This window comes from Hipposideros armiger, unplaced genomic scaffold, assembly GCF_001890085.2.
Source record: "Hipposideros armiger isolate ML-2016 unplaced genomic scaffold, ASM189008v1 scaffold_1497, whole genome shotgun sequence".
Classification (NCBI taxonomy): Eukaryota; Metazoa; Chordata; class Mammalia; order Chiroptera; family Hipposideridae; genus Hipposideros; species Hipposideros armiger.
In genome coordinates, this window is record NW_017732847.1 from 210,493 (window position 1) to 223,297 (window position 12,805).

The window sequence follows — 12,805 nt, forward strand, 5'->3', positions numbered from 1 at the left end:
GCTCACGCTGGCTGCTGGCCACACACGGTAGCCCATGGCAATCCACTGCCACAGGGACTGCAGCCCACGCCGTCGCCGGCGACTCAGGGCAGCCCAGCTCCAGGTTGAGCTGTTGTTCAGCATCTTAGCTGTGGAGGGCAGTGTCACTGGCCCTCATATGTGGGATCCGAACCGGGGCCCTCTGGCATCCCAAGCGAGTTCTTAACCATCGCGCCACTCGGCCGGCCCAAAAGAGACACTTTTAAAACCAAGCAGCTAAGTTCCAAGCCAGACACCCAGCCCTTGTTCCAGCCTCTTTGCACTTGTAGGGGTAATTATAAGATCTTAAAAACTTCTCTACAATTATTAATAATTCTGTTTATATATATATATATATATATATATATACAATCTCTAATATTCATGCTTATCTGTATTTTATATATAATATAATGTTTTTGCCTCTGGATAGTATTGTCAGATTATATTTGATTGGCTTAAAAATTAACTCAGGTACTTTTCAAGATCATATATTCTAAAAAGTGTTTGATACTAAGGTCGGTTTAACTTTCGGTTACATAAATATGTCTTTTAAGGTTATTAACATTAAATATAGTATCTTCTATTTTACCTAAGTTTACAGAAATAAATTCATGTTATCTTTCACAAAATTTGTCAAAAATAAGGTTTTAGATAAAACTTTTCAATAGTAATTATATAATATGTATGCTTGGATATAGTTTTTCAGCATCTGTTGGTAACTTAAGATTTTAATTTTACTAAGTTATGTTAAATGATAAAAATTATTAAATATCTAGGTGTTTCAAGGTAATGAAATACTAAAATATTAATTATTAGATTCTGGGGAAAATGGGGAAGATTTTGTATATGTACAATAGAAAAATAAATATTAACAATCTATCTCAGATTACTACTTTTGGATTAGTTCTAAAGTATAAAAACCATGCTTTCTGTTACCAACAGTGTCATTGACACATACTGTGTGCACACAACTGTATGTGGAATGAGTGAATAAAGAGTTGAATGGGTGAATAAACAGACATTTTGATGAATTTGTTTAGAAAAACAAATCTTTAATTTATTGAAAGAATATTTCTAATATTGCCTAGGTATAAAGTCTTTTCATTTAAAAAAATATTCAGAAATTATTTTTAATTATAGCTAGAAATAAAATAATAATATAGATTCATTTGCTATCATAGCACTTAAAAACACTTAAAAATAAATATTAACGTACTTTCTCAGCATAGTGTGAAACACAGGTTTTGAAGCCAGATGTCATGGGTTTGAATTCCGGGTCTGCTGTTGACTAGCTGTACCGGCTTGGGCAAGTTGCTTAGCCTTTCTGAGCCTCATTTTCTTCATTTAAAAATACCTAATATACTGCCTACCTCCCATAATTTTTGTGAGGATTCAAGTGCCCATAAAACACGTAAAGTGCTTATAATAATTCATAATAGTTGCATGGTAAGTCCTCACAAAGCTAATATCATGATGATTTTAAAAAGGGTTTCTCATATAAGGACTTAAGTAATGCTTTCCAAATAGGTCTCAGTGCCAGTAAAAGCTTGTTTTTATTGAAAATGACAATAAAAACTCTGGTATGTTATTTTTTTCTATTAAATAATGCAAGTAACGACCATTATGTTTTTGTGTGTGTTTGTTTTGACTGTGAGCTTGATCTGAAGCAATACTTTGGGTTAATATTATTGGTAGTATATTTTCTTTTTCCATAATGTTATTCTTTCTATTTATTGCTTAATCCCCCTTATAGAAAATTAATTAAAAATGCACAGATTTTATATAAGAAACAGTTAGGTTTAGATATGTTTTCTATTTTAAGTATTTAATATTTGCCTGTAAATAATTTGTTTTTTAGGTCAGCAAAGAAAACTAATGAAGAGAACAAGGTATTGTGAAAGATAAATTATCAAAAATATCTTCTGTAGTAAAAACTATGTTATAAAATATTTAGTGAAAAAATGGAAAATCTTCCCTTGTTGTAGAAACATTTACTTTGAAAAAGCCATTTAGAATCACTAGTTATTGATAAAGGTAACTTTTTGATAAAAATCAATTCTTTTAAGAATACCTGTGTTTTTGCTTTAATAAAAAGGTGGGTATTTATCTCTTCCGTACACTTAGTATATTTATAAATATTGTGGGGACATTTTGAAGTGCAGTATTATTCATTTGTAGGTTAAAGAGCAAATTAATTCCATGGATGACCTTGATGACTTAACTCAGTCTTCTGAAACAGTTTCAGAACATTGTGAGTTGCCTTACTCCAATTATCAGAATTCCATGTTGCTAATTGAACAACTTGGCATGGATTGTAAAGGTAGGACCATTGTAAAAATATAAAGCCTTTGTATGTATACTGCAGTAATATATGCACCCTTTGTCTAGTACTGCTCCATAGAGTACTGATGTTTTGTAAAACTGTTAATCTGAGATCTGTTTCATATTAAAATAAAACGGGAGTGATTGTATACCCTCAGCTAAAGAGCTATGATAATTACCACAGTACTTTTCTCAGGGTGAATGGCAACACCTAGTGTATTTGTTGACTTTGCCTCTCTCTTATGCCATCACCCAAGGTCAGGTTACCATGATTTCCCTGATGGAATACTGATACAACCTCAGAATTGTTCTCCTTGCCATTTTACCTCCTGGAACCTTGGTGTACATTGCAACCAGAATTATTATATATTTAAAAAATTTCAGATCTCATCATGTTACCCCTTTACTTAAAACCCAGCTATCACTTCTCTTTGCTATAAACAAGGTGAAAGGCCACAATCCTCTAGCTTTATTTTGTATGATTTCACATCCTTCTTTCTGTCTATGTCTCAGCCACTGCCTGATACATTTTTTTCCTGTAATAGAGCTTTTTGTTTCCAACAGTGGTGTTTAGGTAAATCACACACATATGAATCATATAATTTGATACTTTTGACATCCATATACACATATGAAGCCATCACCACAATCCAGAGAAGTAACATATCCATCACCCCTAAAAGTCTCCTCATGCCTCTTATATCCCTTAGTAAGAGACTGCCAAATTGTTTTGTAAAGTAGTGGCACCATTTTCCATTCCCACCAGCAGCATATAAGAATTCCAGTTCCTCTGTATCTTCATGGACATTTGGTATTGTCAGTTTTTAAAATCTTAGCCAATTTGATGAATGTGTAGTGTGTACATTATTATGGTTTAAAAATGCATTTTCCTAATAATGAATAATGAGCATCTTTTCATGTGCTTATTTGCCATCTGTATATCTTCGCTGAACTGTTTGCCTAGATCTTTTGTCATTTTAAAAATTAGATTGTTTGTTTTCTTATTTGTCAAGTTTTGAGAATTCCTTTTATATCCTGGATATATTCCTTTATCAGCTATATGTTTTGCAAGGATCTTTTCCTAGTCTGTGGTTTGTCTTTTCATTCTCTTAACAATGTGTTTTGAATAGTGGGAGTTTTTCTTTCTGATGAAATCCAGTTTATCCATTTGTTCATTTATGAATTTTGGTTTTGGTGTTCATATTTAAGAAATCTTTGCCTAGCACAAGGTCACAAAGATTTTCTCCTATGTTTTCTTTTAGAAGGTTTATAGTTTTATGTCTTTCATTTAGATCCATGATTCATTTTGTGTTCTCTTTTATATATGATGCAAGGTAGGAATCCAAGTTCATTTTTTTGTATATGGATATCCAGTTGTTACAGCACCACTTGTTGAAAAGGCTCTATTCTTTTCTACTTCATGCCATTGTGCCTTTGTCAAAATCAGTTCACATATGTGTGTGGGTTTATTCTTGGACTCTGCTCTGTCCCATTGATCTATTGGGTTGTCAGAAAAGTCATGACATATTTCTACTGTTTTTCATTGCAAATATGCGTCATGACTTTACAGCAATTACATGCTATCTTAATTACTTTAGGTTTATAATAGTTCTTGAAATAAGATAGTGTTAGTCTTAAACTACAGTTTTACTAAATGTAGTAAATATTTAAGTCTTGTGGCCAATACATTCTCTGTCACAACTAATCAGCTCTGCCATTGTACCATGAGAATAGCGATAGACAATACATAAATTAATGCACATGATTGTATTGCGGTAAAAATTTATTTACTATAATAAGCAACCTGGCTCACAGGTTGGAGTTTGCTGATTCCTATTATGTGATCATGTTGTTTGCTAATAAAAACAGTTTTACTTCTTTCTTTCCCAGATGAATGCCTTTTGGTGCTTTATCTTGCCTAATTGCACTGGCTAGAACCTCTAGTATAGTGCTGAGTAAGAGTAAAAGCAGTCATCCCTGTCTTGTTCCTGATCCTTTGGGGAAAGAATTCAGTTTTTTACCATTACATGTGATGTTAGCTATAGAATTATCATAGATCTTCATCTTACTGAAGAAGTTTCCTTATATTCCTAGTTTGCTGAAAGTTTTTATCAGGGATAGATGTTGAATTTTGTCAAGTGCCTTTGTTTTCCCCTACTGATACAATTATATGGCTTGTCTTTTTTTAGTTTGTTAATATGGTGAGTAATATTAATTGATTTTTTTTTTTAAGATTTTTATTGGGGACTTAAGGGAAGGGGAACAGACAAGTTGCTGTCCTTTGGTTCTTCAATCTAGTTGTGGAGGATGTCGCTTCCCTGGCCCATGTTGGTATTATCATTGTGCTCTTCCCGGGTGAGGCAGATTGGTCGCCGGCCTCTGGACGGCCGCTCACAGTGGCTCACAGCAGCTCATGGCGGCTCTTGGCAGCTCAAGCTGGCTGCCAGCCACTCACGGTAGCTCATGGCAGTCCACTGCAGCCCCACTGCAGCCTTCGCCATCGCCGGTGACTCATGGCAGCCCAGCTCCAGGTTGAGCAGTTGTTCACCATCTTAGCTGTAGAGGGCGTAGCATCACTGGCCCTCATGTAGGATTTGAACCGGGGCCCTGCTGCTCAGAGCTGGTGCTCCCAAGCCAACTCTTTTTTTTTAATGAGCTGAACCATCCTGCCACCTGTTGGCAGCTCAGCGGCAGCTCAGCTCGGGCCAGGCATCGAACCTCTGTTGCTCAGAGCTCAAACTCTTGAGCAAGCTCTTAACCAACTGAGCTACTCGGCCGGCCCAAGCCAACTCTTAACCAACACGCCGCTCGGCCAGCCCTCCAGGGTCCTTTTCTGTTTTGCTGTCTTCTCTCCAGTGTTCTGACCTATGAGCTCTCTCTGCCTTGGTTTCGCCAGAACCTCGTCAGCTTCATCGCCTAATTTAAGGAGTCGGATGGACTCTACCTCAGTTCCTTCTCCCTGTGAAGTGGCCTGGAAATTCTCTCAAGGCAGTGTGCTGGGACATTCATTAGGGCAACTTCATTTGTTTCAGGAATCATTGTCCTTCATTGCCTGAAGCCCGGTCTTGAAAATAATTTTTTAATGTAATTTGTTTTGTTTTTGCTTGTTTCATGAAGGAAGGTAAATCAGTACTTCTTACTCTTTCTTGCTAGAAGCAGATTTCAGTACAACTTTGGCACATGCTATAGACTGTGCAGAACGCTCTTCTTCCTCCTTTGTCTCATTGCTTCCTGCTCATCCTGCGTTTCTCCGTGTAGCCATGTCTTCCTCAGGGAAGTCTTCCCTGGACCCAATCTAGATCAAGTTCTGTTATGTGATCATAGAACTGTTTTCATATAGTATCTATCAGAATTTATAATTATTTTATTTGTCATTTTCCTCTACTAGACTTTAAGCTAAACAAGAACCAGTCTCTTCTCTCTTTTATCTGCAGAGCTTTGTATAATGTCTTCCACATTGTAGGTACTCAATATATATTTGTTCAATGTATGAATGAGTGAGTGTGAAAATGCAGTCATTTATATGCAAAAAGTACTCATATTTTATTTCTATTTTTTGTTTTCTCTCTGATGTAGATTCTGTTAGCTTGTTGAAAATTCAAGATGCCATTATTTCATATGAAAGATTAATAGAACTTAGAAAAAGTCACTGTGAACTACTTACAGGAAAAATTAAAAAAATGGAAAATAAGGTTAGTGGATTACAAAAGGAGCTATCAGAAACAAAAGAAATGAAATCACAGTTAGAACATCAAAAAGTGGAATGGGAACAAGAACTCTGCAATTTGAGGTATTAAAACATCTTGGTTTTAAAAAAATATTTGAATATTTACTTTTAACCTACAGATATATAGGAGAAGTTTTATAATTGCTAACTTACCTTCTGGTATTTTACAGAGAAGAAAACTTCTTTAGTATTGTGGAATATGAAATTCTTGGAAATAATATAACAAGTTTTTAACAGTGCATACTTCTAGTAATAAGTTAGTGTATATTCTTTCAAATCATTATTTGAATGACCATGTAGAAGTCCACCATGTGGAAATGTCATTATTTAATAAACTGAATTTTGGTTGTTTTTCATTTCTTTATATTATAATTAATGGGACAGGGACTATCTCTTGTATAAACCTGTTTCTACATTTCTGATTATATACTTTAAATAAATTCTTTAATAGGGTATTATTTGGTTAATGTAAAATAACTTTAAAAAAAAAGGTCTTTGAGGGCCAGCTCAGTGGCTCAGTTGGTTAAGAATTGGCTTAAGAGTGTGACCTCTGAGCAACAGGGCCGCTGGTTCGATTCCCACATGGGCCAGAGATGCTGCACCCAAGCGGAGCTGTCGCTGAGCTGCCAACAGGTGGCAGGATGGCTCAGCTGGTGTAACAGCAAGATTGCCTGTTCAATGGTGGGCTATGCCCACCCGCAACTAAGACTGAACTCGTTACCTTGAGCTGAGCTGCCGCCCGAATGGCTCAGTGGGTAGAGCATGTGCTCTTAACAACAAGGCTGGTGGTTCAACTCCCGCATGGGATGGTGGCTACGCCCACCCGCAACTAAGATTGAACACAGCACCTTGAGTTTAGAGGCCACGAGCTGCCATCAGGAAACCAGATGGCGACTGGTGCCCTCCACAATGAAGACTGAACAACAACTTAGCTGGTCCCCTCCTCCAACTCCCCAATACTGTTTCTCTTCCCCAATTCCCCAATAAAATCCTTAAAAAAAAAAAGAAGAAAGCCTCTTCCTGTATTTACAGTTAAAAAAGAAAAGAAGCCTTTGGTCCATATTTCTAAATTGTTCTCAAGAAAGTTCATTTTAATTTACCTTCCCAACAACAGAGTCTAAAATGGCCATTTTTCTCAAGACAGAAAAAATTTCTTAAAAAAATTTGTGCTGTTTTAGTCTAAGTTGATGAATGGTGTGAGAAATGATGGTATGGAAAGTGATGATTATTCAGCATCTTATATAGAGATAAAATTAATTCAAAGGTCTATACTGAAAGCACATATTACTTTTCATTGTTGACTTAGTGTGGATCCTGTCTTGTTCCAAAAGGGATTTTAAAGTGATTTCTAAAATAGATAACAATCAACAAAATAAGCTGAAAGTGTTACAAAAGAGGAAACATAAAAAGTGTAGGGCAACAGATATTAGACTCTCTAGCCTAGTCTTAGATTACAGTAGTCACCAGATATGAATTGTGTATGAGACATTTGCAGATGCTGTCTTACATTGTAAATTTTCAGGAGTACCTGTCATATTTCTGAATATGAAAAAGCTGAAATTTTATTTCTAGTGAATTTATAAACTTGTTTATAAACAACGACTTCTCTTTTTAATTAGTAACTAGATTATCTGTCCTAATGGAGGAGTAAATATGACTATGGATAAAATGATAATTGTCAATGTTACCTTTACCAAATAATTTCAAAATTTCTTTCCTATGATATTTACCAGAGTTACTATTGACTAAAACTTACTAAGTAGCAGAATGTTGTTTTTTTTTTATTTTTAGCTGAGCCATCCTGGCACCTGTTGGCAGCTCAGCGGCTGCTCAGCTCGGGCTGGGACTCGAATTGCTGTTGCTCAGAGCTCAAACTCTTGAGTGAGCTCTTAACCAACTGAGCCACTCGGCCGGCCCCAGAATGTTTTTTTCATTGCTACCTTTCAGGTATATATATGTACCTTTTGGAATAGATTGAAGTGAGAAATTCAAAAAACATGAGACCTAGATAGAAAAAAAATTGAGAACATAGAAATTTCTCTAGGATAATAAACCGACATATGTAGAACCAGATCATAAAATGAACTTTTTATTTTCTAACCAAATGAAATTTAAGATAAGTGTATTTAACTGCAGATTTACCTTACAACAAGAAAAAGAGAAAAGAAGAAATACTGATATGTTATATAAAAAAATTAGGGAGCAGTTAAGAAAAAAGGAAGAGCAATATAGTCAAGAAGTGGACATGAAACAACAACTTGAAATCACTCTTCGAACACTTGATATGGAATTGAAGACTGTAAGAAATAATTTCAATCAGGTAAATTCATCTTTAGAAAAAATTTCATAATTCTAATAGTATTTCACCCATATTTATAATACCCCTTTGATTTAATGTATATTATTTAGGTTTAAAACAAACCAAAATGTTATCTCATTCAAAATATGAACTGTGACATTTATAATTAAAATTATTAATTTATTTCAATTTAGGGCATCTAATAGATGCTCTGGATATGTTTTCTAAATGAAGAAGTGGAAGGTAAATTGAGCTTAATCATCAACACAAATGTTAATTTTGGCTTTTTAAAATGTTAACGTATAGGCTAAATTGTCTTGAGACTGTGATGGAACTAGTCAAATGTTTTGTAAAGAAATGTTATTTCACAATATTATAGCTTCCTGTATTTTTGCTGTATGACAGATTTAGCTCTCATTTAAATTCAAATTTGTGTTTTTCATGGAGGATAAAGATCTTTGTGCTTAAAAAGGCTACTTCCTTTTAACAATTTTTTAAAGGTTCTGCTCTTAAGGTTTTGATTGTTTTTTTTTTTTTAAATAGTATGAGACCAAAAACCTAATGAACTGTATCTCTAGGTTGTGGAAGAACTAAATGACACTCAGAGGCAACTTTCTCGAGAACAAAATGCCAGAATATTACAAGATGGAATTCTGACCAATCTCCTTTGCAAACAAAAGGAGATAGAAACAGCTCATAAGAAAGTGAATTCAGAGGTATTTTGTTTAGTCATTTTCAAATGTGTGTATGTATGTATTTGTGTGTGCATATATTTAAAAAAACAACACTATCCATATGGAATGTATAAAAGATTTTAAAAGCATATACTCGTTATATATAGCATATGCGTGCATGCGTGCGTGCGCGTGTGTGTGTGTGTGTGTGTGTGTGTGTGTGTGTGTGTGTATGTGTATGTATTTTTAGGATGTGGCATTTTTGGTCAATTACACAAAATGATATTTTTTTTTAATAGATTTTATTGGGAAATTGGTGTAGGGGAACAGCATTGGGGAATCGGGGAAGGGGAACAGACAAGTTGCTGTTCTTTTGTTCTTCAGTGTAGTTGTGGAGGACATGGCTTCACTGGCCCATGTTGGTATTATCATTGTGCTCTTCCTGGATGAGGCAGTTGCTCACCAGCCATTGGATGGCTGCTCACAGTGGCTCACGTCTGCTGCCGGTCAGCCCCACTGCAGCCTACGCTATCGCCAGCGACTCATGGCAGCCCAGCTCCAGGTCGAGCTGTTGTTCACCATCTTAGCTATAGAGGGTGCAGCGTCTCTGGCCCTAATGTGGGATCCGAACCGGGGTCCTGCTGCTCAGAGCTGGTGTCCCAAGCCAACTCTTAACCAACGCGCCACTCAGCTGGCCCCACAAAATGATATTCTTAATTCAAATTCATTTGTCTTCAACAGTCAAGTGGTGACATTCACAGTGGCCTCATTCAAAGGGGAGGCTTTTAATATTTTCCATAGGAAGTGATGAGCTTTCCAAAATGTCAAAACTATTGCTACTAACAACAGAGGTTCCATTTTTTGGTAGTGATTTCCTCCGCTTGCTATATCAATACAGAAGTTAGTTTTCATTTCCACTGATGGTAAGGAGGAAAAGTATAGCCAATTCAAGACCATATTTTAGATGTCATTCTCTTCCTTTTGAGAAAAGTAACAATTTGTTCCAAGTAGTATTTTATTTCAGTACCTTTTGAAGACAATGATATGCCATGATCTATACTTAATGATAATTTATTGATAAGTATTTTATTCCTAGTTAAATAGTAAAGTGTATTTTTTTCTATTTCACATTTGATATAACTTTAAACATTATGAAAAGGCAATAAAAGTTATTGCAGCGGCAAAAAATCTCATGATTTTCTAAGAAGAACTCTATAAATTTTACCTTCTTTACCATGAGTTTTTCGAAATGTAAGTCTTCTTTTGTGTTTGTTTATACTGCAGAAGTAGCTGTGGTTTGGTGCAAGAGCACTAATTATAGTCAGAAGACCTGGGGGAAACCCTGAACTTGCTGACCTCCTTTTAACCTCTCCATTCCAGATGGTGATCACTATTTAAATGAGTTCATTGGTGTATACAGAAGTGCTTAATAAATGCCGTCAGTTATTAGTATAGATGTAATTTTTATAACTTACTATGAAATATTAGAAAAGTAGATCTCTATAGAATATTCTCAGAAAATAAGAATTTTAGGAAATATATTCAGGCAGTAAACTAAATTTTAAGTGTAGTGAGATTTATTAATCTTTTATTTTATGCCTCTGGGTTTGCCTTTCCAATTCTGAGACCCTTAAAGATTCTCTTATGATTTCTTTTCTTACTCTCATGAATTGAGCATCTTATATTAATTTTTTACTTTTGAGAATTTTTGCTTATATAAAGGTGGAGGTTTGGATCCAATTTTATTTTTTGCCACTGGAATACCCACTCATTGCAGCCTTTTCATTATATAAACATATAGGTTCTTCTTTAACTTCAGAGGATATCATTATGTATCATTTCATTGAGTGCTAAACTACATGTCTCCATTGTTTTACTTAGGTATCTGAGAGTCCTGAAAAAGATTTGGTGCATGAAAACCGCATGTTGCAGGATGAAATTGCCATGCTGAGACTGGAAATAGACACCGTAAAAAATCAGAACCAGGAAATGGAAAAAAAATACATGGAGGACATTGCAATTGTAAAAGAAAAGAATGACCATCTTCAAAAGACAATCAAACTGAATGAGGAAACACTAACAAAAACAATATTTCAATATAATGGACAAGTTAATGTTCTGACAGCTGAGAATACAATGCTAACCTCTAAACTGGAGAGTGAAAAACAAAACAAAGAAAGACTGGAAACAGAAGTTGAATCCTACCGATCTAGACTGGCTGCTGCTATCCATGATCATGAGCAAAGTCAGACATCTAGAAGAGACCTAGAACTTGCTTTTCAGAGAGCAAGAGATGAATGGTTTCGTTTCCGAGACAAGATGAATTTTGACATGTCTACCCTAAAGGATAACAATGAGGTTCTTTCTCAACAACTCTCTAAAGCTGAAAGTAAGTTCAGTAGCCTAGAAGTAGAGCTTCATCACACGAGAGATGCTCTCAGAGAAAGGACTTTAGTTTTAGAACATGTGCAAAGAGACCTAAGCCAAACACAGTGTAAAAAGAAGGAAATTGAACACATGTATCAAAATGAGCAAGATAAAGTGAATAAATACATTGGAAAGCAGGAATCCCTAGAGGAGAGATTTTCTCACCTACAAAGTGAAAATGTGTTGCTACGACAGCAACTGGATGATGCTCACAACAAAAGCGACAATAAAGAAAAGACAGTAATTAATATCCAAGACCAGTTTCAGGATATCATAAAAATACTTCGAGCTGAAAGTGAAAAACAAAGTCGTATGCTAGAAGAAAGAAATAAGGAGTTAATCAAAGAATGTAATCATTTAAAAGAAAGAATGTATCAGTATGAAAACGATAAAGCAGAAAGAGAAGTAAGTACCCAGAAAGAAATAATTTTCAAATTTCCTGAAAGAAAATTCAAAGTAAAATTGGATGTTGGCTAAATGTTAAATCTAGTTGAATATTAAAAAATGTAGACTATAAATGTATTTGCTTCATCAGCTTAAAAGCAGACATTATGTCCAAATAAAAATTAGATCTGAGTGCTGCTTTACTTTGAGTGAAGATGTTGTATTGCCTATGACATTTTAAGTTAATAGATATAGATTGATGGTAATAATTTAGTCTTATACTGCTAAAATAATAATTTTAATCGTTCTTTTTGTCACATTGTAGTACCATTATGAAGCAGATAAATGGAAATGCTCATACCTAAAATGAGTGTTTTGAAATTAAGATTCAATTTAGTGGATCACCTAGACAGTTAATTGCAGATCTCCCAGGTGAACCGAAATGTAGATGCTGCCCCTCAATAGCACCTTTCTTTCAGTAGCTTCATATGCATTTTAATTGGTATAATTATTTTTTTATTTATGTCAATTTGATTTAAATTTGGAAATATTTCAGTCTCAAATAATGTATTCTTATGGCCTCTCAACTCCTTAAAAGTAGCTACTTTTCATTAAATCATAATTTGGGACAAATGTGAATGAGTTTTAGCAAAACTGTACTTGATTTAATTTTCCCACTGCGACATATAGTTTACTTTGAATAATTATATGAATAATTTGTTCATATTTCTCATCCCAAGGCCCAGGTGCTATCATTTGGACATAAGTTTGTGCAAGTCAAAGAGAATTGTAGCTGTCTGTGATTTATGAATTTGGTATTGGATCTCCATTTTCAGATGAGTGAGGGGTGGCAGGATTCATATGTAGCAGGGAGGGTGGTCGAGGCCAGGTGACGTGGTTGCCCTGGAGGCCATTGGAATGAGTTCACTTTTCTTGTAAGATATAGGAGTC

At 35.0% G+C, this 12,805-nt stretch overlaps 1 protein-coding gene across 1 annotated transcript in view; it reads left to right on the plus strand.

The window, feature by feature from the left end:
- Positions 1-12,805, plus strand: part of ANKRD26 (ankyrin repeat domain 26) — a 127,351-nt gene that overhangs the window by 81,601 nt on the left and 32,945 nt on the right. Inside the window, exons 12-17 of the mRNA XM_019634084.1 lie at positions 1,880-1,910; positions 2,200-2,341; positions 5,920-6,133; positions 8,207-8,390; positions 8,948-9,085; positions 10,925-11,875. Coding sequence (XP_019489629.1) covers positions 1,880-1,910; positions 2,200-2,341; positions 5,920-6,133; positions 8,207-8,390; positions 8,948-9,085; positions 10,925-11,875 — 1,660 coding nt within the window. The remainder of the gene's footprint in view (positions 1-1,879; positions 1,911-2,199; positions 2,342-5,919; positions 6,134-8,206; positions 8,391-8,947; positions 9,086-10,924; positions 11,876-12,805) is intronic.